This window comes from Mustela erminea, chromosome 7 (assembly GCF_009829155.1).
Source record: "Mustela erminea isolate mMusErm1 chromosome 7, mMusErm1.Pri, whole genome shotgun sequence".
Classification (NCBI taxonomy): Eukaryota; Metazoa; Chordata; class Mammalia; order Carnivora; family Mustelidae; genus Mustela; species Mustela erminea.
Window position 1 is genome coordinate 63,093,865 of NC_045620.1, and position 27,430 is coordinate 63,121,294.

The following is a 27,430-nucleotide window of genomic DNA, read 5'->3' on the forward strand; positions in this document are numbered from 1 at the left end:
CTGGGCATACTCCTGCCCCAGGGCCTTTGCACCAGTTGTTCCTTCTGTCTAGAACACTCTTCCCCAGGTAAATGGCTCACTTTTCCCCCTTCCTTAGTGGTTCTGCTCTGTTGTGATAATTTACCAGAGAGGCTTCTGTGACTACCCCAGATTGCAACAAACAAATAAACACCCTTTTCCAGCACTCCACTTCTACTTTGCCTTGCTTTGTGGGTCTCATTTCTTTCATCATGGATTTTTAAATCTGTTTATTGCCCTTCTTCCTCCACTTGAATGTAAACTCCATGAGGGTAGGGATTCCCTGCTGTTTTGTTCACTGCTGGATCTGCAACACAAGGATAGTGCCTTACATGTAGTAGACACATGTTAAATGGGTCTTGAATGAATGAATATCTCTATATTATTATAGATTCTTTGCCTAGCCAGTGCTAGGCCATATACACATATGTGTATGAGAAACACATGCATGGTACATATATGATAAATGCTCAACAGATATTTGCTATAAATAACAATGTTATTCTGTTTCTGGGCTCAGACCCCTATTGGTCTATTCATTTCACAGGCTCCTTCCCCAAGGCTACGAGGGTCCCCCTGGTCTCAAGAGGGGAGGTGTGAGGTAAGACAGAACAGGCAGGGGCCAGGGGAGATAGAGTATCCTACTGTCACACTATGACCAACATTACAACCTTCTGGCCAGGTTGGACCCACACTCACAAGTGAAGAGTTGCTCATTTGACATCTGGTTCACATGTGAGTTTCTGGCTGGTAGCCCTGAGGAATCAAGGGGAAATTTTTCAAGTCAGCCTGCACCTGCCTGAAAGGAGGCTCAATGAGAGGGATGAGCTAGTCACAGCAAGTCCTAGCCTTCTCTGCGTGCTGCCCACACAGGAAACTTGGACCTCATTTCCTCTGCAGAAGGGGGCTCGAGTCCTTAGGGCCACAGGAAGGTCTCTGGGTTTCCAGCTCAGCTTCAGTTCTGATGTTTCCACAGAAGGACAAAATACACCCCGAAGTCTGGTAGCCTGAGCTATGAACAAGCCTGCTGGTGTGTGGAGGGATGGGCAGTCAATGGGAGCTGTGAACATTCTCTGTGTATAAACCCCGAGATCAGCGGTTATCCTGAGACCCCGTCTGAGGCAAGAGACGAGTAAGACCTTCAGCTCCAGGACAGCTCACGTGATCATGAGCTGCTTCTGGGAGTGGACTCTGTGGGTAAGATCCGGATACGCGGCCCCCTTCCAAGGACCAACATAGTAGGGCTATTAAGTGGTCAGCACATGCCCACAGAGCAAGCAGGGCCCAGAGTTGCAGATCTTAGAACACGCCATCAATAATGAGCCAAGCTCCTGATTATCAGTCCCAGGAGGTGCTAGAATAATTTTCCTGACCACCCTCCAAGGAAGGTCATGTCAGCTCACTTGCCAAAGGACCCACTGTGGCTGCACAGTAAAGCCGGCCTGGGGTCCCCAATCCAGGAGGCCAGGCTGCTTCTCACAGCGCATGGCCTCAAAGTGCCCCCAAAACCATGGGGGGTGAGGACGGCAGAGCCTGAGCTCTTGTGGAATCCCTCCAGTTGTGGAAGGGAGATCGGTGCTAAGGAAGCAGCGTGTCTGCACTTTCTTGACTTGGAGGGTTGGTGGCCAGAAATCTACAACGTTTCGAGTTTGGAGGGCAGACATTCTGACCAAGGAAGAACATGATACCAAGTATGTAAGCACAGGCTCCCAGCCACCTCTCCAGCTTCAGAGAGCAATGGAGGCAGCCCAGTAACCGCCATCACTTACGGCTCCTGCTACTTCCACCCAATATCCCCAAGGACAAGCAGATCATCCAAAGGACCAAAGCCAAGGACCAGCAGAAGTCCCAACTCCCTAATTCCTTCAAGACACCCGCACTCCTTCTTTTCCCAAATTCCTTTATCATTTACTGTCTGGCATACATAGCTTAACTCATTACTGGTATATGTGTCTCTACTCATTTTGTATGTTTCAGCCTGGTTTCACAGACGTGGTTTGTACTTTTTGATTTCCCAAGGCAAGGAACACAAAGGCATGCACACCAAACAATTCCAAGCTTGCCTGCAAATTCCACCAAGATTGTCTCTTTGCCCAAGAAGGGGTTCTGCACTGGAATTCCCTGACTCAAGTCGATTCCTCTCCAAAGACAGCCATTAACTTTGAAGAGTTACTTCATTTTTCCGTGCCTCAGCTTCTTCATTTATAATATAGAAATGATACTAGCATTTCTTCATGAAATTGTTAATGAGAATTAAATAAAATGCATAGAAACACTTAGCATTAGCACCTAACAACAGTGAAAGCTCAACATTACTTGCTTTCATGACTGGTAGAAGGTTTCTGAAGATGGCCCCATTCATTCTCCCTTTCCTTGATGCATGGCTCCTCCCATGGAAAGTGAAGCTTGTCGTCCTGCCCTTGAACCTGGGTTGGCCTGTGGCTTGCTCTGGGCAACAGAATACACAGAAGTGACCCCAGAACTATAGCAGTTCTGGACCCTATTTTAAGAGATCTGAAAGTTTCTGTTTTTGTGCTCTCTGGGGGCAGGCAGCCACCATGTTGGCAAGAAGCTTGAGCTTGGTCACCAAGGGATGAGACCCTGTGTGAAGGCTACAGGATGGAGGAGTGAAGGCTCCTGGCAACTTCCAGCCACACTCAGCTGCTGAGTGGAGCCGAGTGCCACATGGAGCAAAAGAATTGGAAAGGGAGGTGAACCATGAAAGACTATGGACTCTGAAAAATAATCTGAGGGGTTTGAAGTGGCGGGGGTGTGGGAGGTTGGGGGAACCAGGTTGTGGGTATTAGAGAGGGCACGGATTGCATGGAGCAATGGGTGTGGTGCAAAAATAATGAATACTGTTATGCTGAAAATTAAAAAAAAAAAAAAAAAAGAGCCATGCAACCAAATTGTCCGAATTCCCGACCCAAGAATAGGAGAAACAACTTACCATTGTTTTAAGCCCCCAAGTTTTGAGGTGGTTTGCTGCGTAGCCGTGATAACTGAAACAATCAACATTACTGTTGTAATTCTTGTCATCGGGTAGATGAAACTCACTTAGTTAAGTATGCATTGAAGGGGTACTAAATGCAAGACAGGTATTTTTACTTCGCAGCCAGAGCACATAAAAAAGACAAAAAATATGAGTACGATCGAGTGCTCCCCCTTCAGGTTTTCAGTCTAGTTTGGTGGGAAATACTGTCACAGACGTAGCTATCATACACTGAAGGACAGGGTGCATGGTGCCCAGAGTGACCACGTCTCAGGAGGGAGGAAGGAAGGAAGGAGAGGAAGAAGGAGGAAGAGAATAGCCTTGTCTGGGCAGGTGGGGGTGCGGAGTGGGGGATGGTACAGGTCATTCGTAGAGATAGATTCTAGATAGCTCTCAAAGGGCAACAGGAAAGGATATTTCCCCCCACAAAGCAGAGCTCTGAAATGACTCCAAGGGCCTTGGTCCTCACATGCAAACTGGCCTCCAGGGAGAATTAAATAAAGAACTAAAAAAATCAAAAGCATCTGGTGGTCTGGCCCACGCATGCAAGGGACCCAATCCCACCTCGTATCATTGAGAGGATTTCAAGAACACCCCATCTGTCTTCTCATCCATTGAAGGAGGTGACACTCCCCTAAATTGTGCCAAAAGATCAAGTAGAAGCAAGAGCTTTGACAATCTGGAACATACTTTACATGCAATGTCAGGTATCAATACTGAGGTCTGAACTCTCAGAGGCCACAGTCTATGGGGCCCCACAATATCCTTTAGATCAGAGCACAGCTCTGACAGCCCAAAGTGTTGTTCAGCATCTGTAGTGTGGTCTGCTCATGGCGGGTGGGGCCTCTGCCGGAACTTGGCACCCAACCCAGGTCCACGGTCACCAGATTTCCGCGAGCTTCAGCCACTGCCCACGGAGCCCATGACTTGTACAAAACTGAAATGTGTGCTTTCACACTGGTGGAATATCCAGCTCCAGGCGGCCTTCACAGTGGCAGCCCCTCCTCAGAAACACCCTCTCTCCCCTCAGAGAACCCTGGGCAGATACTTCTGTCCTCTGAGCTCAGCTGGAGCCCCACCACCCCTGCTCAGCAGGCCCCAACTCTCCAGCCCTCTTGGAGGGCCCTCTGGTCAGTCCAGCATCTGAGTCTGCCCAAGATCCTGCCCTGTCCACTCCCTCTCTTCCATGCACCTCTCAAGAGAAGAGTAAGGCTCATGGCATGTGAATCTCTTGTAAATCCCAGCAGGGCCTGGGACAGTGTCTAGAGCTGTCACTTGCCAACTGACTTTAAGGCCAGCCTTCCCCAACAGTAGGTGGCTGTGGCACTATGGTGCTGTTTCTCTAAGTGTTGTCAGAGACCACACTGCATTTAAAAAAAAAAAAAAAGTGAATCCCTAGCCCTATAAGTCTAAATTCCCAGGGACAGGACCTATAATTTATCATTTAACAAGCTCCCTGCGAGATACAATCCACGCCAGTATTCAAGGACCCTGACATAGGGAGGGGCACTAACCAGTTTGGATAACTGGATGGTAATGTCCAGGTCCCTGGGCTCTCTGCCCTGGAGACCAAATGGGTCTCCCACCATGACATCTAGTGTAAAAAAGGATGAGGAGTGGCTCCCTGACCCTTCTCTTACCCCCCACTCCCCGAAATGTTGTGCTGGAAAGACACCATTCCCACAGACCAAAGTGACAGGCCTAAGTCGGTCTCGAACATTTGGTTCACCTTTTCTCCTAGCTAATCCCTCCCAGAAATGAACAATGTTTGTAAATACTATGTGTAGATTTCTTGTCATTGCTTCATGAGTGGGGGCCATCTGATCCACGCTTCAACGCTGTTCCCGCTGATCCCAGAGGAGAATGGGCCTTTCTCCTCCGGCTAGATGGCTCCAGGACTATAAATGAAACCTTGACCTTTAGAAGCAGTGCTGAGGATAGATACTTCATTTTCCATACTTTCCTGTTTCCAGTACATGATGCATTCCTGGCGGAGTTCCTTTCTCACAGATGAAAACACTGGCAGGTTGCAGACTTGGAAGTCTCCACCGGAAAACATGAAATTGCATTAATATCCCCAAAAGCACATACCTTGGAAGAGAAACTCTACCCAAGACTAATTAGAGTCACCCTTAATGAGGAAATTACAGAGAGGGTTAAGACACTTCATCCCTTTCTCTTGGCCTCCCTATCAGGAGCCTCTAGGGTTCCAGGGCTTTCTATAAATCACTGCCTGTGTAGCCAGTCTGACTCCAGCATCAACAGCCCATCACTGCCTGGGTGTTTTCCAAGCCCAGCCCATAAAAACTCTCAAGTCCTCCTGGAACTTTCTGGGATAACTGGGATGCAAGAAAAATACATGGTAACCTTGAATGAATCCTACTGCTAGAGGCCAGCAGAGAAGAGGTTTCCAGACGCCTGGGGCCTAAGAAGCGGCTTGACCATAACGAGGGCCAGTCTCGCCAGCAAACTCACGTCCATTCTAAGAGCAGAGGGGTAGTCAGAAGCCAGGTGCTGTGGCTCATTCTGCAGAGGAAGGTTGTGCTCTCTCCCCAGTGCCCCCAAGATGCACGCGGCCAGGAGGGGGAGTCCCGAGTGATCACAGAAACATCTCCGTTGCAGCCCCAGCTCTTCGTGAATGACGAGCCCCTGAGAAGACCCCTCGCTGATCTGGGCCAGTTTCCTCGTCTCTCGGGCCAGTTTCCTCGTCTCTCCAAGGAAAATATCCACCGCCCTGCCTAGCTCAGGGGTTTGGGGAAGGTATATGGAGGGGAGTAGCCAACAGAGAACTCTGCAAAGCCGCCGAGGAGCCGCCTGCCTCCATGCACCTGCAGGCACCGCGATAAAGGTCGGACGTGGCCCCGCGCACTTCTCACGGCAGCCCTTTGAAGGGAGCTTCGTTCCCTCCGCTTTGCAGGGGAGGAAGCCAAGGCTTAGGGCTTTGCTAGAAGTTAAAGTAAACATCAACAAAACGATAGGTCTCTGAAAACCAAATGCCTGAGCAAAATGAGGGCCGCTCTGCGTGTTCTCTGCTGTGTTAGGTGCCCTCAGTCCGCAGGGGCTGCAAAGGCTGGGACGCTGTTCTCAGGAGTCCACAGCTGTGTGCTGAAAGCGGGAGGAGGCGGCTGCCCATCAGTGGCAGGTCAATGTGCTGATCTTAATTCCTGCCATCCTTGCTGGGTGCAGTCACACCACCTTCACACAGGAAGCATTTACTGAGCACTTCCTCTGGCTTTTCCTAAATACACACATGTGTACACACACACACACAAGAAAAGCAGGAAGGGGTAGAAAAGTGTGTTGGCCTTTGGATGCTTAGAGTTGGTTTGGGGAGAGAAGACACTTGTGCATACTCATCTAATAGCTAGTCACGCAGGACGTGCTGGGTGGCTAGTGATGAGTAATTAATCAATGCTAATGATTCCAGAAGAATCAGAGGGTTCACAGAAGGGGCCAAGGCAAAGGGAGCAGGCGGAAAGGCAGAAATTCGCATGGCAGTGCCCAGAACTCTGGCAGGAAGGGCAGGCTGCGATCTGCGAAGGACACTGTTCTGTGTGGGCCGGGGCAGAAGAGCATGGCAAAGTGGGCGAGCTCCTCTGGTCTACTTGTCAAACTCCTCCCGTGAGCGATTCACGTTAAAATCAAAGTGCTCATCGTATTAGAATCTGTCACTCCTGTTACTACCCAGCATTTGGGGAAGCCTAAATGCAACTGACATGCAGCTTGTTCTGTCATTCACCAGGAGGCAGCTCAAACACGGGATGCCCTACAGGTAACGAATGACTGAACAAGTGCAAGATACACACCCCAGAGTGGATCCCATCTATCAGAAAGGGAACACAAAGTGAAAATCATTCTCAAGGAGAAGGAATGGATTTCACGGATGACAAAGAGGGCAGGGAGCCTAGAATCTGTGGGACAGGAAGACACGGCCTGTCTCGCATCGTGCCAGAGTAAGAGGAAGCGGGAAGGGGGTATGGTCATTTTAGGGGACAACTCCTTTGTGCTGGGGTGCAGTTACAGTCTGCTGCAGAAAAGGGTCATCCTAGCAGCAACTCTTGGAGACCCTGATTTCAATGATCCTAAAGGTAGCAGCGACTCGACATCTTGTCACATCCCCTAGTCACCCCCCGAAGATGCTGCTGCTTTTCAGAAGGAACACTGATGGGAGAGAAGCTCCAGGTTGGGTGCACAGCTGGAAGAGCCCATGGGCCATTCTGACAACTGTGTCTTCTGACCCTCTTCTTACCCCCACTGCTCAATACCACTGTCCCTCAGGAGCTCTGGGATGACAGGAAATGCTGAAGTCTGACTAGACAACGATAAAGGCCCTCTGGAGAGTCCTCGTGGGGGTGTGTAAAGGACACGGACATTATGCCTCCACAGGAGATTTATGGCTGAGGGACTGGTAAGAAAATGAGGTCGTTTTTTGGCAAGTCTGCTGTGTCTGAATGCATCCTTACCCTCTCCAAGTATATGGGGCCTGCCTAGAATATGGTCCACATTCTTAGATCCGAAGACAGAAGTTAGCCTGCCCATCTCCCCTCCCCCTACCCCAAGGATACAAGGACCACAGAGATCAGTCAGCTGGTCACCCCCCTCAAACACCCAGAGGTTTTGCAAATGATGACTTTTCACCAGTCCCTAATGAGAAGGTGCTTAACTTTCCAGTGGGCTTACAGAATCTCCCAGCCAAGCTTTGTGGAGGGACTTGCCTCCTGACATGACAGCCAGGGCACTGAGATGAATGCCCAGTGTGGGAAACATTGGCTCAAATACGCGGCTTGGGAAGGGGGTCATTTTTCACAAAGCTTTCTGCGACAAGGACCCCAGCAAATCCCCCTAAACGTCATTTCCCCCGCTTATATTTTAAAAAGAGAGAGGGAGCGAGGGAGCCTGAGGACTTGATATTTTCTTGCAGTTTCCTTTTTCCTGACGCTTTCTACAGAGTGATGTAGTTGTTTACTTTGAGGCCCAGGAGTCAGCCAGCATTGTAGGAAAACTTTCCCACAAAAAACCCATAATAAGACAAACTCCTTTCCATGATGTTCGAGCAATTAGCAACACAAGAACAGGCTTGCTCATACCCTCGCTCCAGGATCTGCTCTTTCCTCCTGTCACAGGAGTCTCTCACCATGGAATTAGGTGGGGGATGGGGAGGACTCGTATTCCTCCCTGGAGTGACAGGGAGTTGGGCGGAGGGGTGAAGGAATTGGTGGGGGGGGGGCAGGCAATGAATAAACAAGATCCTCAAAGTCCCATCTCCAACCCACTTTTATGGCTCCCTCTGCTGTTCAACCCTGCATCAAGTGATATTCTGAACCTCAGTATGCTTATCTGTAGAATGGGGAAACAGGAAAGCTATCAGAGGTGTGGTGAGAGTAAATCACACCTATGAAGTTAGCATACAACCTGAGGATGCACGGTGGAGTGGTAAGCACACAAAGGAGGGGGGAACTGTCTGGGTTCGAATCCCAGTTCTACCACTTATGGGCTGTGTACTACTGGGGAAAGGTCCTCCTGTATCTCCAGAGACCTACCTCATACGTCCTCTGCAAGCATCATCAATTGGTATACGCAAGGAGCTTTTAAAAATGATGGGTATCTAGTAAGTACTGTCAAAATGCCAGCTGCTATTATTTTAGAAAACATTCTAGAAAACGATTATTCTAGAAAACACTCTGTAAATGTTCGCTGCTGGTGATGGCAGGGAGGGAAGCTACATGAAAACTGGTGGTAGGCACAAGAGAGGGCGACAGAGGAAGGGCATGTCCTCCACAGAAGATGTGTCAGAATCGAGAAAGAACATGTGCGTAAACAGCACCCAAAGAGAGTTAATTTATCACAAAATTTTGTGGATGGAAAGTGGAAAGAGGTCTCTGGTTTTCATAATATAAAGTGCCAAATGAAATGTTTGACCACTCTTCTCAGCTATAAAACATGGTTTAAAAAAATGCTGAGAAACGTCAAAGTTGTGGAAACTAGGAGAGATTTCTCCCCTCATCAAAGCCGCGTGCCGAAAGGGCATGGCTCGGCTAGGCTACCCCTTAAGAATTCTCGGACTGTGCGTCCCCAGGCTGGGCTAAAGGCAGGCCAGCATTCCACCTGGGATAACCCTGGGCTTTCAGCCCCATCTTGGCCTTGGTCTTGGGAAGGAGACAGGGACTGTGCTTTATCCTTCCAGCTAAGCCAACCATGTGACCAGCTGCCACACTTCCTGTCCTTGAGACAGACCTCCCTGCCAAAGACAACAGGAAAATCAAGACTATGGTGGCAAAATGATAATAGGCAGACATTGTCCTCCAGCTCAGCTCAGCTCTTACTACAGGGAGAATATTTCGTGGGGGGGGGGGGGGGGGGGGATATGACCACTTGAAATGTTAACATCTATGGTAGTTTGGATACTGTCATAATCTTGTTCTACCCTTTCCCCCCTTTAATTATAAAATATACCTACGGAAGGATATATAAAGTAGAGGCATTTTAAAGAATAATCAAATAAAACAAGCCCCCTTTGAGTCATGATGCAACCTGACAAAGAGAAAATGTTTGCTGGTCCTCAGCAGCCCCTTTAAACCTCCCTGACAGCAGCCCTCCTCACCCTCTCCTCCCCAGGGGTAAGGGTAACCACTGCCTTGCTTTTCTTTATAGTTTCATCACTGTGTGTGTCTCTCTGAAGAATATATTCTTTGTTGTTGTTGTTTCTGTTTGGGGACTTTCTATAAATGCAATATGCTACATGTGTCTTTCCAGGACCTGAATCTTCTGTCTGCATGTCCTTCTCTTTCAATCACCAGCTCTTATAGCTCGGGTCTCCACTCTTTTTTTTTTTTTTAATTTTATTTTTTAATTTTTTTTTATTTATTTGACAGAGAGAGATACAGAGAGAGGGAGAACACAAGCAGGGAGAGTGAGAGAGGAGAAACCGGCTTCCTGCTGAGCAGGGAGCCTGATGTGGGCCTCGATCCCAGGACCCTGGGAACATGACCTGAGCCAAAGGCAGCCACTTAGTGACTGAGCCACCCACACACCCTCAGGTATCCAGTCTTAAGGGGGACTCACTCTGTCTTTTAAAAGCACCCTTAGAAAGCATCCCTTGAACATTCTCCCTATGATACCAATGACACAGCAACTAAACCTATTCATTCTACTCCCATTCCCTTGCACGAAAATCGTCTGCCATACTCACGTATGCTATGGCTAGTTCCTCACCTATCTAATTCAAATATAATTTCCTTACAGAAAAATCCCATTTTTTGGTAGATCCAAAGATCAAAGAAATGCATTTGGACCTTCCAAATGACACCCTCTTCCAAAAGAAGGCTTCCCCCTGTCGAGTACCAAATTCTTAATATTTTTGCACATTCTGTGTTTCTTTCTGTTTTTGCCCAATGGTTCACACTCCTGTTCTTGCCCTTACTTACACTGATGAAGTCTAAATGTCCCTTTTTATGGAATAGGACTTTAAGTTTCATGTCTTTCCTATAGCCTTTGAATAATTTCTGTAGGTGTTCTCAGAGCCCTCTATTTTTTTCCTCCCGCAAAAATGCCCATTTGGATTGAATGGGCTTTTTCTCTCACCATCCTGCAAACTGTTCACATCATTTTCTACAGAGCAGGAAGGAGCATTAGAATGTCTGTATTTTATACTGAACTTAGTGTCTCTGGGATTCAGGAATTAACCAGGAGCTCAAAGAGCTGAGAGAATTCATCCTTCTGGGGATTCAGATGCACAGGAATCACACAGTTTTTGAGCCACGGGCATGTACGTATCATTTTTTAAGTTTTGGGAAGGGCCCAGTCTGTTCCTGCCTGTGGCACACACAAGACATCGCCCCCCTATATTGACCTGGTGCCAGCATGCCGGGCTCTCTCTCCAGTTCCCAAGACCAGAGGCTCATCTCCCCTCCTATTAATGTGGTTTAAACCTGCAGAGATCAACACTGGCGGGGCAGGTTGGGGTGAGGGGGAGGAGGGCAGCTGGATGGGAGGACCTGAATGACATAAACATCCAGATTGGTCTCAGACGAGGTTCGTTCCTTGTCACGGAATGACGTGACCACACGGAGCCAATCCCGTTGACGTAGATGGGCTTACCACCACACTCCTAATGGAAATGGGACCCCGGGCTCTTCCTCCCGTGACAAAGTCCTTCACATGTGAGACGGCTGACTCTCCCGTGTACAGGAGCGTGCCTGCTGCCCGACCCCACTCATGCCTCTTCTTTCTTGGACTTTCTAAGATAATTTCTGCAGCATTCATTTTTGCACAGACTTCATTCTCTGGTTCACCTGTGCTAGTCTTACCTCCTAGGCAGACTAGAAAAAGTCTCTGGACAAGGACTGTATTTTTTTTCCCCCTATCACTAGCATACCTGCTATTAAGCTGAAGACATTACCAGGTATTGAAGAGATACTGGCTGCCTACCATTATACCAAAGCAGGACACTTCCCCTCTGGCTGATGGCCCGTGTTCCATGTGTCTGACCTTCCCTGGGACTAACTGCACCTCCACTGCTGATGGTTTGAATGACTCCACACGTCAGCCCCTCCATCTGGCAAATCCAAATGGATCTCGTCAACCCAAGGTGTTTGCTAGTGAATCACCTGGTAAACATTTGATAAAGGGAGTTTGCTTTTGTAAGGTGAACAATCACACCTAAATATATAACAATCACACCTAGAAAAAACAAATATATATATATCTCCAGGCTCTGCCACTTCCAGCTGTGTGACCTGTCTTTGGGATAAGAGGTCTACCTCAGAGGGTTGACTTGGAAACTAAATGAGTCGACAGATTTGTTTGAAACTGAACCTGGAATAAGAGCCCTATAGAAATTTTTGCAAGGCTTGTCATCATTAAGCCAAGGACGGCCCTGAAATGGAAGGTGATGACTAGCCCACCTAAAGGACCCCCGCCCTCATTTCTCAAATAACAGCAGCCTCCAAAGACAAACCATCAGAAGGGCAGTTGGGTCCAAGATGTTCTTTACTGGAACCAGTAACCTCTTCCTCCCACACTGGGGAGGGAGCCCCAGGATGTGACTCCCCTCTGCCCACCAGCTCAGTGACAGGAAGGAGACAAAGGGGTCCAGCAAGAATTCCCTAGAATCTTGTGGATGAAATAAAGCAATCAGGGGAGATTTGCAGAAGCCACCTTCACACTGACCTAGCTCAAGCTATGGCTTGGACAGTCAGAAGGATGAACTACTTAGCTCCTAGGGACACACAACCAAAGACATGTTCCTCTCACATTAACTCATTACACTTCTAAATGTATTAAATTTTACCATTAAGACAATAATTAAGAAAAAGGATAAAACAAAGCATTCACCTTCTATTGAACATTGACTTCTAAAATGATGGCTTTCAGTCATCTCTTACTTGATGCTCTCCCTCCTAATATACTTGTGAGAGGGACTAGATGAATTAAGAGAATGGGCCATAGCCATCGACAAGGATCATCTGGGCTCAGGTTAGGGGATAGGTAATACGTATTTTCTCTTGTAGCTAGTGTGCCCGGGGCTCAAATCTACCAACAATGGTTTTTTAACTTGGTTTCATGAACAGTTGGCCAACTGGTCAGGAGAGGTCATGTTTATAGGCAAATGAAGCGTGACAAATCTCTCTGTCCAGTTTTCGGTCTGTCTTTGTAAAGGATATTGAAATTGCTAACTGGATAAGCAGAAGCTAAAATTTATTGTGCCTGCTGTGTATCAGAAACTGTGCTAGAATGGGACAACTGTAATACCTCCTGGTAGTTCTTCTAATGTGAGACCATTAGTCATTAAGAGTAGGTCTGGGGGGCTCAGTGGGTTAAGCCTCTGTCTTCAGCTCAGGTGATGATTTCAGGGTCTGGGATCGAGCCCCACCCCCACGCTTCTCCCCCACTCTGCCTGCCTCTCTGCCAACTTGTGATCTCTGTCTGTCAAATAAATAAATAATTTTTTTTTAAAAAAGAGTTGGTCTGAATTTGGAACCCCAATGTAGAAGGGCAGCCTTGTGAACACAAAGCCTTTGATCAAGATAGAAGGAAGCATGTACTGAATCAAGCTTTGAATAGAAGCCCTGGGGTTCACTTATTTCACCCTTGTTTTTCTCTCACTCACATGAGCAACAAGCAAGTCCGGAATGGTCTGTATGGTCCCTGGTGAGTCGCAGTTTCAGAGACCTTCAGAATCTTACAGATCACATTGTCTATCTCCATCTCTGTGTCCTCCCCCAGCTTTTACTATGAATGAGGCAACCAGTGCCCTGAGAAATATCCCACAGTAAGCTTTGGTGGCAGAACCAGAGCAAGAACCAGAGTTTCCTCACTCACAGTGCCTTCTTTCCTAGATCCCATTTTCCCTACAAATGAACAGGGTCCAAACACACGCAAAGAGCTACATGGGACATACCCACCACTTGGCAAGATCTCAAAATCAAAGCATTAAGGGCCAAGCAGGGCCGTCTGAAGCATCTGAGATCACTAGAACAAAGAGTTCAGGTTATATGAGGAAAGCCTATTGCTTAAGCTGAGTAATCTCAATAGATTGGCATCTTCAGAACGCCCCGTGTGGAAAACAACATCAGTCCACTAACAAAATTCAATATGAATCTAAAAATAGACACACTTAAAAAAAAAAAAAAAGTAAATCCTGAAACCCAACAGATGGTGTTGGACGGAGGCAGGAGTTCTGACGTCAACGACTAAGGAAACTGGCTTTGTTTAGAGAATGGGTTTGAGGGCTTGGACCTCTGGTGTCAGATTTTAAGATGAAACTTTTTATTTAAATTTGATCCTTGTATCCCCAATCGACTGTGAGCAAAGGACACCTGGGAAGGGTGCTGGTCACTGAATCTAATGGGTAGTGATCTAAGTCCGTGTTTCTCATCAGGCCAGGGTTACCCCATCCGTATTTTCTTTATCAAATGGAGCCGTCTGCTTTCTTCCCAAGTGGGCCAGCCTTTTTAGATGCTCAGGGGACAGCAAATGACCTGTGGCAGTTCTGCCTTCAGAAGATACCTCCTACTGCCTCTGGACGCATGGGGGTTATGGAAACAGCCTCTTTCTGGCACCTCTGCTGTCCCTTTCTCCCTTTCACCCATGCCCCATGGAGCTGCCACACTGTGCTTGTGAATCCTCACCTCCTATAAGACCTCCAAGGAAAACTTTCCCTCCAGAATAAGCCCAAACTCCTCGCCACCATTGTAAGAAGTCCACAGTGCAGCCGGGATCTCAAGAACGGACCTTTCTCAGGCCCTCCCGCTGGGGGCCTCCTGCCCAGCACGGTCATTGCTCTCCCTACACTGGGAGTCTGTGCCTGCAAACCACCCCCTTCCCTACAGCTCCCTGGGCTCTGCTCCTCCCCCTCCACCCAGAGACTCCCCCACAAGGCACCCACACCACCCATCCTCCTCCCCGGAGGCCCTTCTCACCCACAGCATGTGAGGGTGGTCTGAGTCCCAGCTCCGGCCCCTAGCTAGTTGTGTGAGCCTGGCCGAGTGGCTGAGCACCCCAACCTGTTCCTCATCTGCCCACAGAGATGGCGGCGGCACTACACTCCAAGAAGCTTGTGTAAGATTTATTATGTGAGTTCGTTCGTGCACGAGGCCGGCCACGGAGTAGGTGCTCGTGCAGTGGAGGCCTCTCCCCTCCTCATCACCTCCTGTCTTTACTCTTAGTTGCTAACAGGCGTCTATTGTAGCTCCTCTCCTTGAACATAAGAGTCGTGCTCCCTGCCATCTGCCACTGGCACCTGCTGGCACGGAGCAGGCCCTTGTCACCAACTTTCTCATCGTCGGAGCAGGGTCATATCCTGCTCAAGTTCCATCGACTTCTCTTTCTCTCTTGATCTTTCTCTCTGGTGGGAAGCCTTCCTCAGTGAGCCAAAGTGGTGTACAGAACATGCTTCAAGGCACTCTTTTCTCCAAACAGGTCTCTCGCTCATCCAACCAATTTAGAGACAGCACTCACAGAGACTATGAGAGAGAAATCTGCTTCCAAAAAGTCCATCTCAACCTACATCTCAGGAATGTGCCCATTTTAACAACGGAAGGACATTTGTAATGGAAGCCTCAGGCACTGCTGCTGTCTGTATACATCAGATTACATACGGGTAGGTAAAAAGCAGCAAGATTTCCTCCAGACTCTTGGAACTTACAGTGGTTTTAAACCGTGGGGTTTTTAGGTGAGATTCTTTCTTCAAACGATATCTTACTTGTGTATGAGGCAGTTAGAAGTGGGGCTCCTCCCGACAGAGGAGAGGAGGAGAGTGAGGGCCATTTTGCCACAGCATGCCCGGGATCTGGGAGTCCAGATGCACGTGCTCGCACACATACACACATGCACACAGAGCACCTCCATAAAACCGACTTTGAGACCTACAGCTTAGAGGACCATGCTAATAGTGGCACCTGGGTGGCTCAGTCGGTTAAGTGTCCAACTCTGGATTTTGACTCAGGTCATGATCTCGGGGTCGTGAGATCGAGCCCTTCTCTGGGCTCCCCAGTGCGTGTGGGTCCTGCTTAAGAATCTCGCTCTCCCTTTGCTGTACCCTCCTCTCCCACTCTAAGAAAAGGAGAGAGAAGAATATGCAACTAGTTTATGAGAATGCACAAGTACATTCCTTGGTGATGCACAGTAGCTACTAGACAAACATGCATGCGCACGTGCAGAATGTCGAAGCTTTGTAAAACCTTTCTGCCCTACATCAGCAGCAAGCAGACAGCTTACAGCTCGCACTCAAGCTGACATTACAGAGAGAAGCGTAAAGAGCCAGTTCTGTGCAGAGAAGTGAGAGCTGTCCCCGGGCAGCGCCTTCTGGCTCAGGTATTGCTAACATCATATCCACATGAAGCCACGTGTGGACTGGTCAACGGCACATTCCAAACGCAGCGTTTTTCCACGAGAGGCCCTTAAATAGGGTAGAAACCTCAGAAATCTTTTGATTGATGGATCTTTAGTGATAGCAGGAACCGTGACACCATATGCCCTGGTGAAACTGTTCGTCATGTTGAGCCTGACGTCAAGCTTATAAATACAGATGTAGAAGCAGATAAGCACTGTTAAACTCGAAATACATCAAAATGCGACTGGTCATTATAATCATTCTTATTTTCTGCGGGCTTTTCTTTGGCGAATTTTCCAATTATTCTACAATTGACAAAAATTCTTTGTGATAAAAAATTAAATATTATTTTTTTAAGAGCCAAGAATAGCAGTTTCTCAGAGAAAACAAAGCAGTGAGTTCTGTGTAGAAGATGCAGGTCAGCTCCTTCCACACTGTGGCATGATGAAAGTGTTCCAGTGAGGCCTCAAGTTCCATGAGGTCGGGAAACAACTACCTGGTTCACCACAAGCTCCCTCGGCAGGTGCATGGCCCGATGACACCCACGGCATGCACACAGTGGATGCTCAATAAGGGATGGCCGAGTGGACAAGGGTGAGAAACTCATCCTACTGCAGCCCATTTTGGACCTACAGATGGTCCCTGACTTCCAATGGTTCAATTTAGGATTATCATTATTTTTTTATAATGATCTGAAAGCAATATGCAGTCAGTGGAAACTATACTTCAAATGTTGCCCTTTTCCCAGGCTAGCAATATGCAGTACCCTCTTCTGAACTGGGCAATGGCACTGAGCCCCGCCCAGTCCCCACTCAGCCACAGGACCACGAGGACCGACAACCCATGCACTTAAAACCAATTCCGGATCCAAACAACCATTCTGTTTTCCCACTTCAGTACAGAATTCAGTCAGTCACTGGAGACAGTCACCAGTCTACCGGGAGAGAGGCTTTGTATTAGGTGACTCTGCCCCACCGCTGGCTAATGTGAGTGTCTAGAGCACGGTTAAGGTCAGGAGGGCTAAGACATTGTGTCTGGTAGGTTAGGTGTATTCAACGTGGGATATTTTGAACACATGGGATATTTTGACACACAATGGGTTTGTCCGGATGTCACACCATTAAGTAGAGAAGGATCCGTAATTCCTGTGCCCGAGTCCTATTTCTCCTCGCTTCTCTCTTACACTTCCAGAAACGGTCTAATGGATCCTGCTACACTTGCCAGCTTGGGGGGGGGGGCATTTTTTTTTTTAATGCCTATCTCACTGAGTCCAGGTAAAACAGAGCTATCATCTTCCGACCCCTTCTCCTGTGTGTGTCAGCAAACAGAGACGGGGAGAGGGGTTCTGAGACGAGGTTAGCTGCAGTAGTTGATCTGAACAGCAGGAAGGAGCCCAGACAGAATAATGTGTGAGCAAGGGCCACCAGGAAATCTCCATTCCAATCTGAATTCTAGTACAGTCCAGTGTAAGGCCTTGCTGGGCCTCAGTTTCCCATCTGAAAAAGATGGTGACCATACTTGCCTCACCGAGATGTTTAGGAACAGGGGCAAGGGGTGACGAAAGCGAAGGTATTTTTAAAACCAACTGTCCTGTCCTATCAAATGCAAGGTTTCCGTAGAGGCAAAGAGGCAGCAGCATCGCAGATAAAGAGCCGACAGGCATATGTCTCTGACCTGGGGGCATGTGAATGTTAATTAACTCTATAACCTTTTGTTTCATCAGGCAGAAAGTAACCTAGGGCTTCAAGACCTGAAGGTCTTTCTCTGTGAAACCTTGCTTGATTGTGGAAATTCTTATCTCCTCTGACTGGCTGGGGCTTGTCCTACCGACCTTTCCCCAACCCCCTCCAACAAATACCACACACATTCTCACACACACACACACACACACACACACTCACTCTCTCTATCCCCCTCCCTCCCTCTCTCTCTATATCTCTCGCTCTCCCTCTCCCTCTCTCTCAATCCCCACCAGCCCTCCACAGGCCTCAGCCCATCCTTCCTCAAGAGCATGAAGTTTGTCCCCCCTGCTAGTCGGATTTGATAGCACCTTGATTTCCAGGTGGCTGTCTGACCCACAGACCAACTCGTGGCGCCGAACGTGTCAATCTACTTTTGTGAGACACCAGATCCAATCAAAATGCCTCCAGCACCTTCCACGTCTGGCAGCTTCATTCAGTGGTTTCTTGGCTCTTTTCAACCTAATCTGACATAGTCATCTCTTTCAAAAAAAAAAGAAAATCTATCATTGACCAAATTTTTTACTTCGTTTTCTGCTTTTGTGTTTGCTGTTGCAGAGTTAAGGATCAAAGTAAGCATCAGAGTTCCTCGCAACTGTCATTTTTCCCTACACCGTCAACACCCCTTCTCTGTAGTTCTCACTCCACACTCACACAGATTATTAAAGCTCATTGGAAAAGTGGTTCCAGTTGCTTTTTAAGGATTTTTCCATTCTGCGTTTCCCCCAGGGCAGCGAGGGAGGCTGGCCAAAGGAGATTCTCCAGGAGTTCGCCCTCTGTTTCCTTTATAGCAGCTGAGAAAGGCAGAGCCCTCCAGAAGCGAGCTTCCCAGGCTTGGCGGGAAATGCCAAACGCTGGGGGATGGGGATGATGAGGTAGAGATTAATATTTTTAAAGAGGAAAAAATCATGCATGAAATTACTCAAGACAAGTTTTATGGGATCCAGTCGGAAGTGATGATTTCACAACAGGGAATCATACACAAAATCTAAAAATGCTTGAGAATTTCATTTCCTTTAACTACAAAAACAAAAACAAAAGCAAAAACAAGCCCATCACTCAGCGGCTCTCCCGTCCCCAGCTTTCTGTGGGCAAGGGAGAAGCCTAAAAAGGCAGTTCCTGAAGTTGCTCCTCGCCCTAAGCCCTGACTTTGACCGAGCCCATAACCTGTAAAGCCTAGCAGGGTGCCCGGCCCAGTGAAGCAGGTTCACATCACGGTAGACCCCTGAAAAATGTGGCAGATGAGGCACCAAGCCCTGCATAGTCAAAAATCCCCATATAACTTTTGACTCCCCCCAAAACTTTACCAATAGTCTGCTCTTGAACAGAAGCCTTCCTGAGAACATAAAGTGATTAACACATTTTGTAGGTTTCACGTACTATTCTTATGATATAGTAAGCCAGAAGAAAGAAAATGTCACTAAGAAAACTGTGAAGCAGAGGAGATATGTTTATAGTCCTGTACTGTCTCGAAAATAACCCATGTGTAATTGGATCGGTTCGAACCTGTGTGGGCCGAGGGTCGACTGTCTTCCCCTCTGCTCTCTACCAACCATCTGATCTCGCAGGTGCAGGAAATTCACTGTCATCTCCCAAACACCCTCCACTGTTGCTCTCCTGCCCTGCTCTTGTTCAGATGTTGTCATTTGCTCTCCTTCCTTCCAGGCCTCTTGGAGAACGATCAGAGTACACGAGCCAATGGCAAGTAGGCACGACACAGAAAAGGCCAAATCAACACCCTTGAACCATACCTTGGGGCCGTGGGGACCAGACCTGATTCATGACTTGACATCATGACTGGCACGGACAGATGTACACAGTCATCGCCAGGGGCCGCCACACCAGACAAGCACCCACACCTCGCACATATCTAAGTCCTGTCAGGCCACCAGCCGTGTAGCACGTGGCCTGAAGCGATGTGCAGACCATCAGGAAGTTCCCAAAGCTTGTTTCTGTGGGGGCCCTTTCTTCCTACACACCAAAAAACAAAGGCTCACCTAAAAATAATTAAACTCGACTTAAGGTTCTTGCTGCTTTGTGTATCAGAATAAAACAAGACGGAAAGAAATCTTAATAGGATTGCAATCAGATCTCACATTCCTTAATCGTATATTAGAGTCTTCACTGAAACCAGGTTCAGGGTAACTCGGAGGAATCGTCCTTTCTTTTCAGGAAAAGCGAAACTAAAGCAGGACAGGAGCTATGGTGAATGAGCCTGGTTGCCACTCCCAGCCCCGCTGCGGCCCAGTCCTCCCCTCCTCAAAGCCTGGCTTGAGCTCTCATCCTACTCCAAACCCCAAGAGCACCCCTCCTCTGAGCCTTCTGTTTGAACACCCCACACCATGTTCTTTGCTGCTGGTTGGTTGCAGAAGGAATATAAACTCCCCAGCACTTAGGGACCAAACCCCTCCACTTTTTGCTGATAAGCCCAGAGCCAGCACCTACCTCATAGTCAAATGAATGAATAATAGCTACTCTTTAAACCATGACTACTGGTTGTCATAAGAAAAGTCACATTTTCTAGAAGGTGGGGGTTTAGAAAAGGATTTTTCCTAAGACTGCTTTCATTAGTAAGCTAAGGTCCTTTGGTGAGGTTAAAATAGGATTCTCTTTTGACAAGTTAGATGAACATACATCTGTTGTATAAAGTGGGGTGTGCCGGTGTTTTCCCACACAATGGTGGCATGGCCGAGGTGGGACAGAGTTGCTCCTATACCTGTGGCTATCTAATATCGGCCTGAGAAAAAGACTTAGTGGATCTCTGAACTACTAAAATCCCTTCTCTCCCCAGCCCCACTCTCCAGCCACCCAGACCCTAATCTCCATGTCAGTTTGGTTATTGTTTTGCCATAAAGGAAATCCACGGTGTTACTCAACACCAATTTGTCCTCCATGCAATGAGGAATCTTAGCACTGATGTTCTATAATACACAGAGGAGAACACTGCTGACACGGAAGATACTCATTTCCTTATTCATTCACCGAGAGGTGTAGGAAAGCTGACCCTCCACTGTGGCTCCCCAAGGACGTAGGGCCTCTTGGCAATGTGTCCAAAGAAAAAACATCAGTGTGGCTCCCTACCCAGGAAACTATCTCAGATAGTGGAAGAGACAACTACCAGTTAGGGGTAGGGCAAGAGGGGAAAGTTCTCCCACAGAAGAGACACTGTTCTGGGTCAGGCAAGAGGGAGAGAGAGTATCAGTCTGATATCAGGATAAGGTCCCACTGCAGTGGGAGTTCCAGAGACCAGATGCCAAGTCCATCTTGGCCAAAACACAGTGTCTTATGAGCAAAGGACTTCTACTCCTATGAAATCTGATTTTCTCACTGGTGCAAAAAGTAGAGAAAAGAACGTGGACCATATGATTGATCCGTTTTTCTCATGTTGGGCTCTGCATATGTGCACGTACATGCGTAGACCCACAAACATTGGGAATTATATACAACATGTCCAACACAAGGACTGCCGATGAGCCCTGTGCTTGTTTGGAAAAGGGATTTCCAGATTTTCAGAAGGTGTTCCTTATTCTCCTAAGCGATCAGAGAGTTAGGAGAAATGCCATTAGACCATTGTTTCTCAGTGTGAAGTAAGCAGTGGTATGGGTGGAGCTTGAGAACAAATAATTGGGAAATACTAGATTAAATGAAGATAATTTTTTTTGGTCCCATTGTAATTCTCCTCAGGGACTTTAATAAGCAAGTGTATGCTGAGACAGTCTAAAAGAAGTCAGACTGCAATTTCCTAAACCATGGGCTATAGAGTCCTTTAGGCTTGAAGAGTTTCTAGAGGGATGAAGGTTCAGAGAAATACCCTTTGAGAAACAGTGTACCAAAGAGACTCTCAGGGACTGGGCCTTGCTTTACCACTGTATCTCCACACCTGGCACATGGGAAGAATTCAATCAAATATAATTAAAATAAAAATTTGCCAAATGAGCAAATGAAAAATTGTTGAATTCAAAGTGGAAGACTGTCATCGCAGTGACTGTAGAGGTGGGAGTATGCCAAGGGGCAAGGGATCGTCTCTCCAGGATGGCGCCCTTTACTGTCTAAGCTCTAGGAAGGCACAGGGAAGAATTTTGGGTAAAGTTGCTTGTGCCTTCTCAAGAAGCTAAGGGCTACAGACCTATAAGTCATCCTCAAAGACTTTAACTTTCTTTTTTCCCCAGAAAGAGGTAATAAAATAAGAGCTTCATGAAGAATGTTGGCATTTCTTTTCTTTACTAAGTTAAAAAAATCAGTTACGATACTCATAGGTCAGACTCCATAAGGCAGTTAACAGATTATTTTCGTTTCTTTACTGCCACCTTCTGGTTCCCAGGCTCCTACACAGTAAATTTAAAACTCCACCTTCTGTTCCTATTTTGCTTGGGCATTGTAAGCATTTGTCCACAGCCTTTGCCTCCTAGGACATTATACAAGTCAGAAGTGGTTAGGGTGGCCTTCACGCTTTTTCATTCGACCTGAAGGCAATGGGGAACTTACTTAAGTGATTGGCCTAGTAATAGAAAATTAGGAGCAGATCAAGGACTAACTATGCCTGTTGGTTTTTCCAAGGAGCAAACACTAGCTTTGTCCAGTTACCTCTGCAAAAAATTGTTGAATTCTGCCCTCTCATCCCTCCACAAGCACAGCCTTGAACGGAAAATTCCATGCTCTTAAAAAAAGACGATGCTGTTCAACACACCCTGATCTCTTCAAGGGTAAAATCCATTCCACTTTACAAGGCCTATGAGAAAATACTGTAGAGGGTCTACAATTGATTTTTTAAAAATCTGACATCAAGATGCCATCTCATTATACAGCACTATGCCAAGATGGTGGCCCACCATTTTCTTCTTAGTCATACCTTGGTCTGAAAGCAGCAATAGAGTTGGGTTAAGTATGGGTGTTTCCGTGCCAGCGCCAAAATCCTCTTCTCTGTCATCGTGCAGTCCACGTCATCATCCTGGAGGATGACATCCTTCTTTAAGACCTTCACTGCATATACTTCATCCTTGCCTTTCAGCTCTGCCAACATGACCTGCAAGGGACCCAAAAAGCAAAACCACTGCCATCAATCTACACACACATGGAATCAAAAGTAAAAACAAAAGTCAATACCAAAGGCTTTAAAAACTAACTTCTTTTTTCTTTCATTTTGAACACTATAACATTAAAAATGTTTAGAAAAACTACCCATCCTAATAGAGCTACTATAATTCATTTATTGATGTTTCATCTCTAGCATAGGGCCCATGCAAAGAAAAAGGTTCAACACACATCTATGAAATAATTCTTCATATGCACATGCATCATACATGCAATTACAGCACTGCACAAATAATATTTTTAACTCACATTAATAAGGATTTATCATCCACATTGTCACGATCATTATCAGGGTTACCTATACTCAGCTGAAGTAAACATATTACAATTTACTTAACCCTTAATTAAGTAAAACCTAATTATTTAGTATTATAGGAATAAATCAGATTGAGCATGTTTTTATATGCCATTTTTTTTCTTTCTTTCTTTCTTTTTTTTTTTTTTGGACCATATCCTCAAGCTAGACATTCTTAGAAGTAGATTATGAGGTTAAATATTTTGCACATTTCTTGAGTTTCAGAAAGGATTTACAAAATAATCTGCCACCGGGAATGGAGGGATGCTCTAGTTTCATGGCAATGTACCCACATTGGAGGCTTCCACTTAAAAAGTGTTTTTGGGGAAAAAAAGTATTTATGCTCATATAATGGGTATGAAATATAACCTCAACACTGTTTTAAGTTGCAATGGAACTTTTAAAAAAAATTTTCCTTAAATTGTTTTTGTGTGAACTGTCAGTTTTATATTCACGATAACTCTGTCTAGTTCTATGTATTATCTTATACTACTTGCTTTTGAATTTGTGCAAGTTTGGTATACAATGATACTAACACTTGGCATTCTGCAAAGGTTTGTCTAAGCCTGTTTGATGATCTTCTGTTTGACAGCAAACAGGATCACCTGTCCTTACGCAGCGAAATCTGTCAGGTCTGCCTTCGTGGTCCTGTAGCCTTCATGCTTAGAATGTGATTCCTTCTCCAGAGAGCACATGCCCAGTTCTCTGAGCTTCAGGTTTTCCTATCATTTGATATTTCTGCACTCATTTCTCCGCAATGTGAAAAGTCTTCCTCCTTTTAAACAACGATCTCCTAAGCCCAGTATTCCAGGGTGAGCTGCCAGGCTCAAGAGCGGTAACTCAAAAGCTTCAAGAAGGAATTCAGGGCGCTTCCTGAGGAATGTTCATCTCCACACGTAACGCAAAATCTTTAACGCTGGCTTAGACGCTGCCTGTGATTCTTCTTAAAAAACAACCTAAATGGGGGCGCCTGGGTGGCTCAGTGGGTTAAAGCCTCTGCCTTCCGCTCAGGTCATGATCCCAGGGTCCTGGGATCGAGCCCCACATCGGGCTCTCTGCTCAGCAGGGAGCCTGCTTCCCCCGTCTCTTCCTGCCTCTCTGCCTACTTGTGATCTCTGTCTGACTTGTGATCTATGTCTGTGAAATAAAAAAACAAAACAAAACAAAAAAAACAACGTAAATGGTCCACAGTCATCCAAGTTCACATCCTGCCTACACAGTATGGCGATCTGGAAACTCTGAGCCTGCCTGTTTCCCTTGACTCTTGTTCAAAATTAAACCCACCCACATCACCCAGTTACACCTGGACCAGGGTACTGGGGCCAGTTTCTTATTGACTCAGCCGCTGAAGAATGTGATTGCTTCAGCATCTGCATTTAAGTACGCCCCTCTGGTTACCTTCCCACTACAGAGATGTCAGGAGGAGATGGGGCCAGGTGAGGGGCTGGAAGGAAGGCCCACGCCCTGGAGGCTTCCAGAGCCATTCCCTTCAGCAGAGCGGCTCTGCAGCTCAGGTCGCTGGCTGATCTGTAGGCTGCTGCTTTCAAGAGCCCAGGACACGTGAGGGCACGTGACTCGGGAGCCGCCAGGCCCACGGGCCTGGGCCCAAGAACAGGGTGTGGAAAGGCAGCTTCCAGCGACTCCATCTGTGCAGAGCGCAAGGGAATGATCAGGGATTCCAGCTGAAGTGTTAGCCACAGTATCCTGGGCCCTCTGTCCTCCTGTCTTCCTTCTAAAATGCACAAGGATTATCTCCCCACGTCACTGAGCCATCAGAACGGGGCCTGATTCCCCCAAAAGCTTCACTCGGCACACACACCCTGCACGGCTTGGCTTGTCTCCGTGTGGGCCAGGAGAGGGAAAACGGCACCAAGGGCAAGATCCAAGCCAGGAGATGATTATTCTCATTCTCTTGCCACACACACAGGATAAACAGCCTTTAGTAAATGCCAGAAAAGTCAGTTAAATAGCATTTAACTTTCAAAATAATACATGCCCAGAGTTGCTCTGAGCCCGAAGTTCACGGAGGGCAGGGATTCCAGAGTTCATTTTCAAAGTCTTGGTCCTGAATTAAAGCCAAAATTTCAGATGGATCTCTGAAGGAGGGAAGAAATGCAGTGCTACCCTGGCCGGTAATAGAAACGCCAAGACAAGTAAAGTAATTAAAATATTCCCAGGTGCCTTTTTTTTTTCCCCCCCTTACCCACAACCTCCCTTGATGCCTGTGGCCCCATTCGACAAACGAGAAAAACTGAGTCCCGGAGAAGCTAGGTGACTACTAGCTGGAAGTCCTACAGCTAACCAGCAGCAGATCCCCGGCTCCCACCTGCTTGGCCGCAGGCCGTTTCCATGGAAGAAAGAAGGAAGACGCAACAAGACCAGGCTGAAATGTTCACAGCCTCATCTTCCTTAGATCGGACAGATGAGGCAACGCCACGGGGCAGAGTCAGCGGGTGTACGCGCACATGCCACAGACCTTGCCAAAGCTGCCTTTGCCCAGCACCTTGATGAAGGTGAACTCCTCCAGACCCAGGCGCTTGGCCTGGCCCTGCCGCACTTCGCCGTTCTCGCCGGGGCTCGCCAGCTGGCCGGCACCACCTGCTGCCCGGTGCTCCTCCCCTCGATTGTCAAAAGACAAGGCCTTCCGGATGTTGTTTTCAAGTTCTTTTATTTCTAGGGCCAAGGGAGACAAGACCTTGCATTAGTGCATACCTCAGGCTCCCTTCCCAGCAGGCCGCGAGCCCCAGACCACACTCCCCTGGCCTCCCACCGTAGGGTCTCAGCCCGCCAGCAGATGCAGCATGGCAGCTCCACGGGTTCCTTCACTTGCTCCCCATGCTTTCATGGGCACCTAGCCCATAGCAGGGCCTAAGGAGGCGAAGAGGCCAAGGACACAGCTCCCCACGGCCAAGACTTTCAGATTACGCAGAAACCTGGCCCTCTCTCCACAAGCCCCCTCTGGCCAGTGGCCTGTTCTGTTATGCCAGGTGTAGTGCAGGAACCCCCGCCTTCTCTGGGACCCTGCGGAGTCTCAAAGACAACAGTCTCCCTTTAGACTCCCTCTGAAGATGAGAGCAATGACTGATCGAGAATTGTCATCACAGTAATCACAGGTGGTCCAGCTATACCAGAAGCTAGGACTGGGAGGCCCCGGACTTGTAAAGGACTTTACTTGGCCTCACTGGTGCATTTACTCTACTGCCTATCTCCCACAAGGGTATTCAGCCAAATGAGCCACGGGCTTCTCGTTACCTGAAGAACTGCTGTCCGAGAGTGACGTGTTACGAATTTATCTCAGATGGGGCAGGGATTCCTCAGTACAATTTCACAACCACGGGGTAGTCTTGTGCCCCTGCGGAGCACATGACCTGAACTAACCTGCCGTGATAACACTGGATGACCCTTTGACCTTTCCTGTTTGAGCAAGCTTTATTGTTAGCTGTTCATTCACCAAGACACACACACCTCTCAGTGCAGAACTGGGCACCACAAGCAAAATCCGATTTTAAGAGATGCTTGTGAAAAACTGGGAAGATGGAAGGGGAATGCAGATTATTAACACCTGGGAATCAGAATGAGGCATGAAGACCTGGTGTTGCTTGACAGAAAGAGATCTTCAGCTTCCCTGCACAAGGATGGAGGCCCATGATAGCTTGCGCAAGGAATCTGGATCTTTCTTAGATCTGCTGGGGTGGGGGCGGGGAGGGGAGCACAGCTGGCTCCCGAGTCTCAGGCTCTGCCTTGCCAGATGAGCCACTTCTTAGCACTTTTTCCTTACAAAGTATAACTTCTAGTCTCAGCAAACAGCTAAAGGTCTCAGTTTCCAAGGCAAACTATGAAACGGATTTTGGAAAACAGAACCTGGGTGTTTAGGGATTCCAAAGCTTGAAGAAAATGTCATTACAACGGAAGGAAAAGAAACTGTGTGTTATCTCTTTCCTGTGGCGATGCCACGTCTTGGTAAGAGGGTCTTTGCATCCATCGGTGCCCACACCACTGTCCTGAGCAGAGACAGGCACAGGCACTACAACCTGCCAGGTCTGGGAGCAGCCAGGCCTAGAAATGACGCTCCCCCTCGCTCGTCCTGGGGGACAGAAATGCTGTCTCCTTGAAGCTCTCAAAGGAGGTCTCAGCACTCAAAAGGACGCATAAAAACACCTACATGGGCTGCAGGATAATATCTACTAGTTGGGAGGCCCCAGCTGACCACTGGAATCTTTTTTGGAATGAAGAGGAGTGTAAAGATGCAGGAGGCTAATCCGAGCAGCAAGAAGAGAGACTCAGACCCATTGCTCTGTGGCGTCAGGAAGGGCACACACACCCTGCAGCTGTTTTGTTCACTCCTGGCTAATCTGAGGTGGGTCACAGCAATGACCCTCAGGGAGGGTTTGATGGCACAGATTCTGAGATGGGGGTCCCGAAACCAGGAGGGGAATGATCTCACCCTTACCACAGACTTAGTT

At 47.6% G+C, this 27,430-nt stretch overlaps 1 protein-coding gene across 8 annotated transcripts in view; it reads right to left on the bottom strand.

Moving 5' to 3' along the window:
* PRKCE (protein kinase C epsilon) overlaps positions 1 to 27,430 on the bottom strand; it is a 515,280-nt gene that overhangs the window by 119,113 nt on the left and 368,737 nt on the right. For all 8 annotated transcript variants that reach the window (XM_032353625.1, XM_032353627.1, XM_032353629.1 and 5 more), the window contains 2 exons: positions 25,444 to 25,640; positions 22,431 to 22,604 (listed from right to left, as the gene is read on the bottom strand). In XM_032353625.1, the coding sequence (XP_032209516.1) occupies positions 22,431 to 22,604; positions 25,444 to 25,640 (371 nt within the window). The remainder of the gene's footprint in view (positions 1 to 22,430; positions 22,605 to 25,443; positions 25,641 to 27,430) is intronic.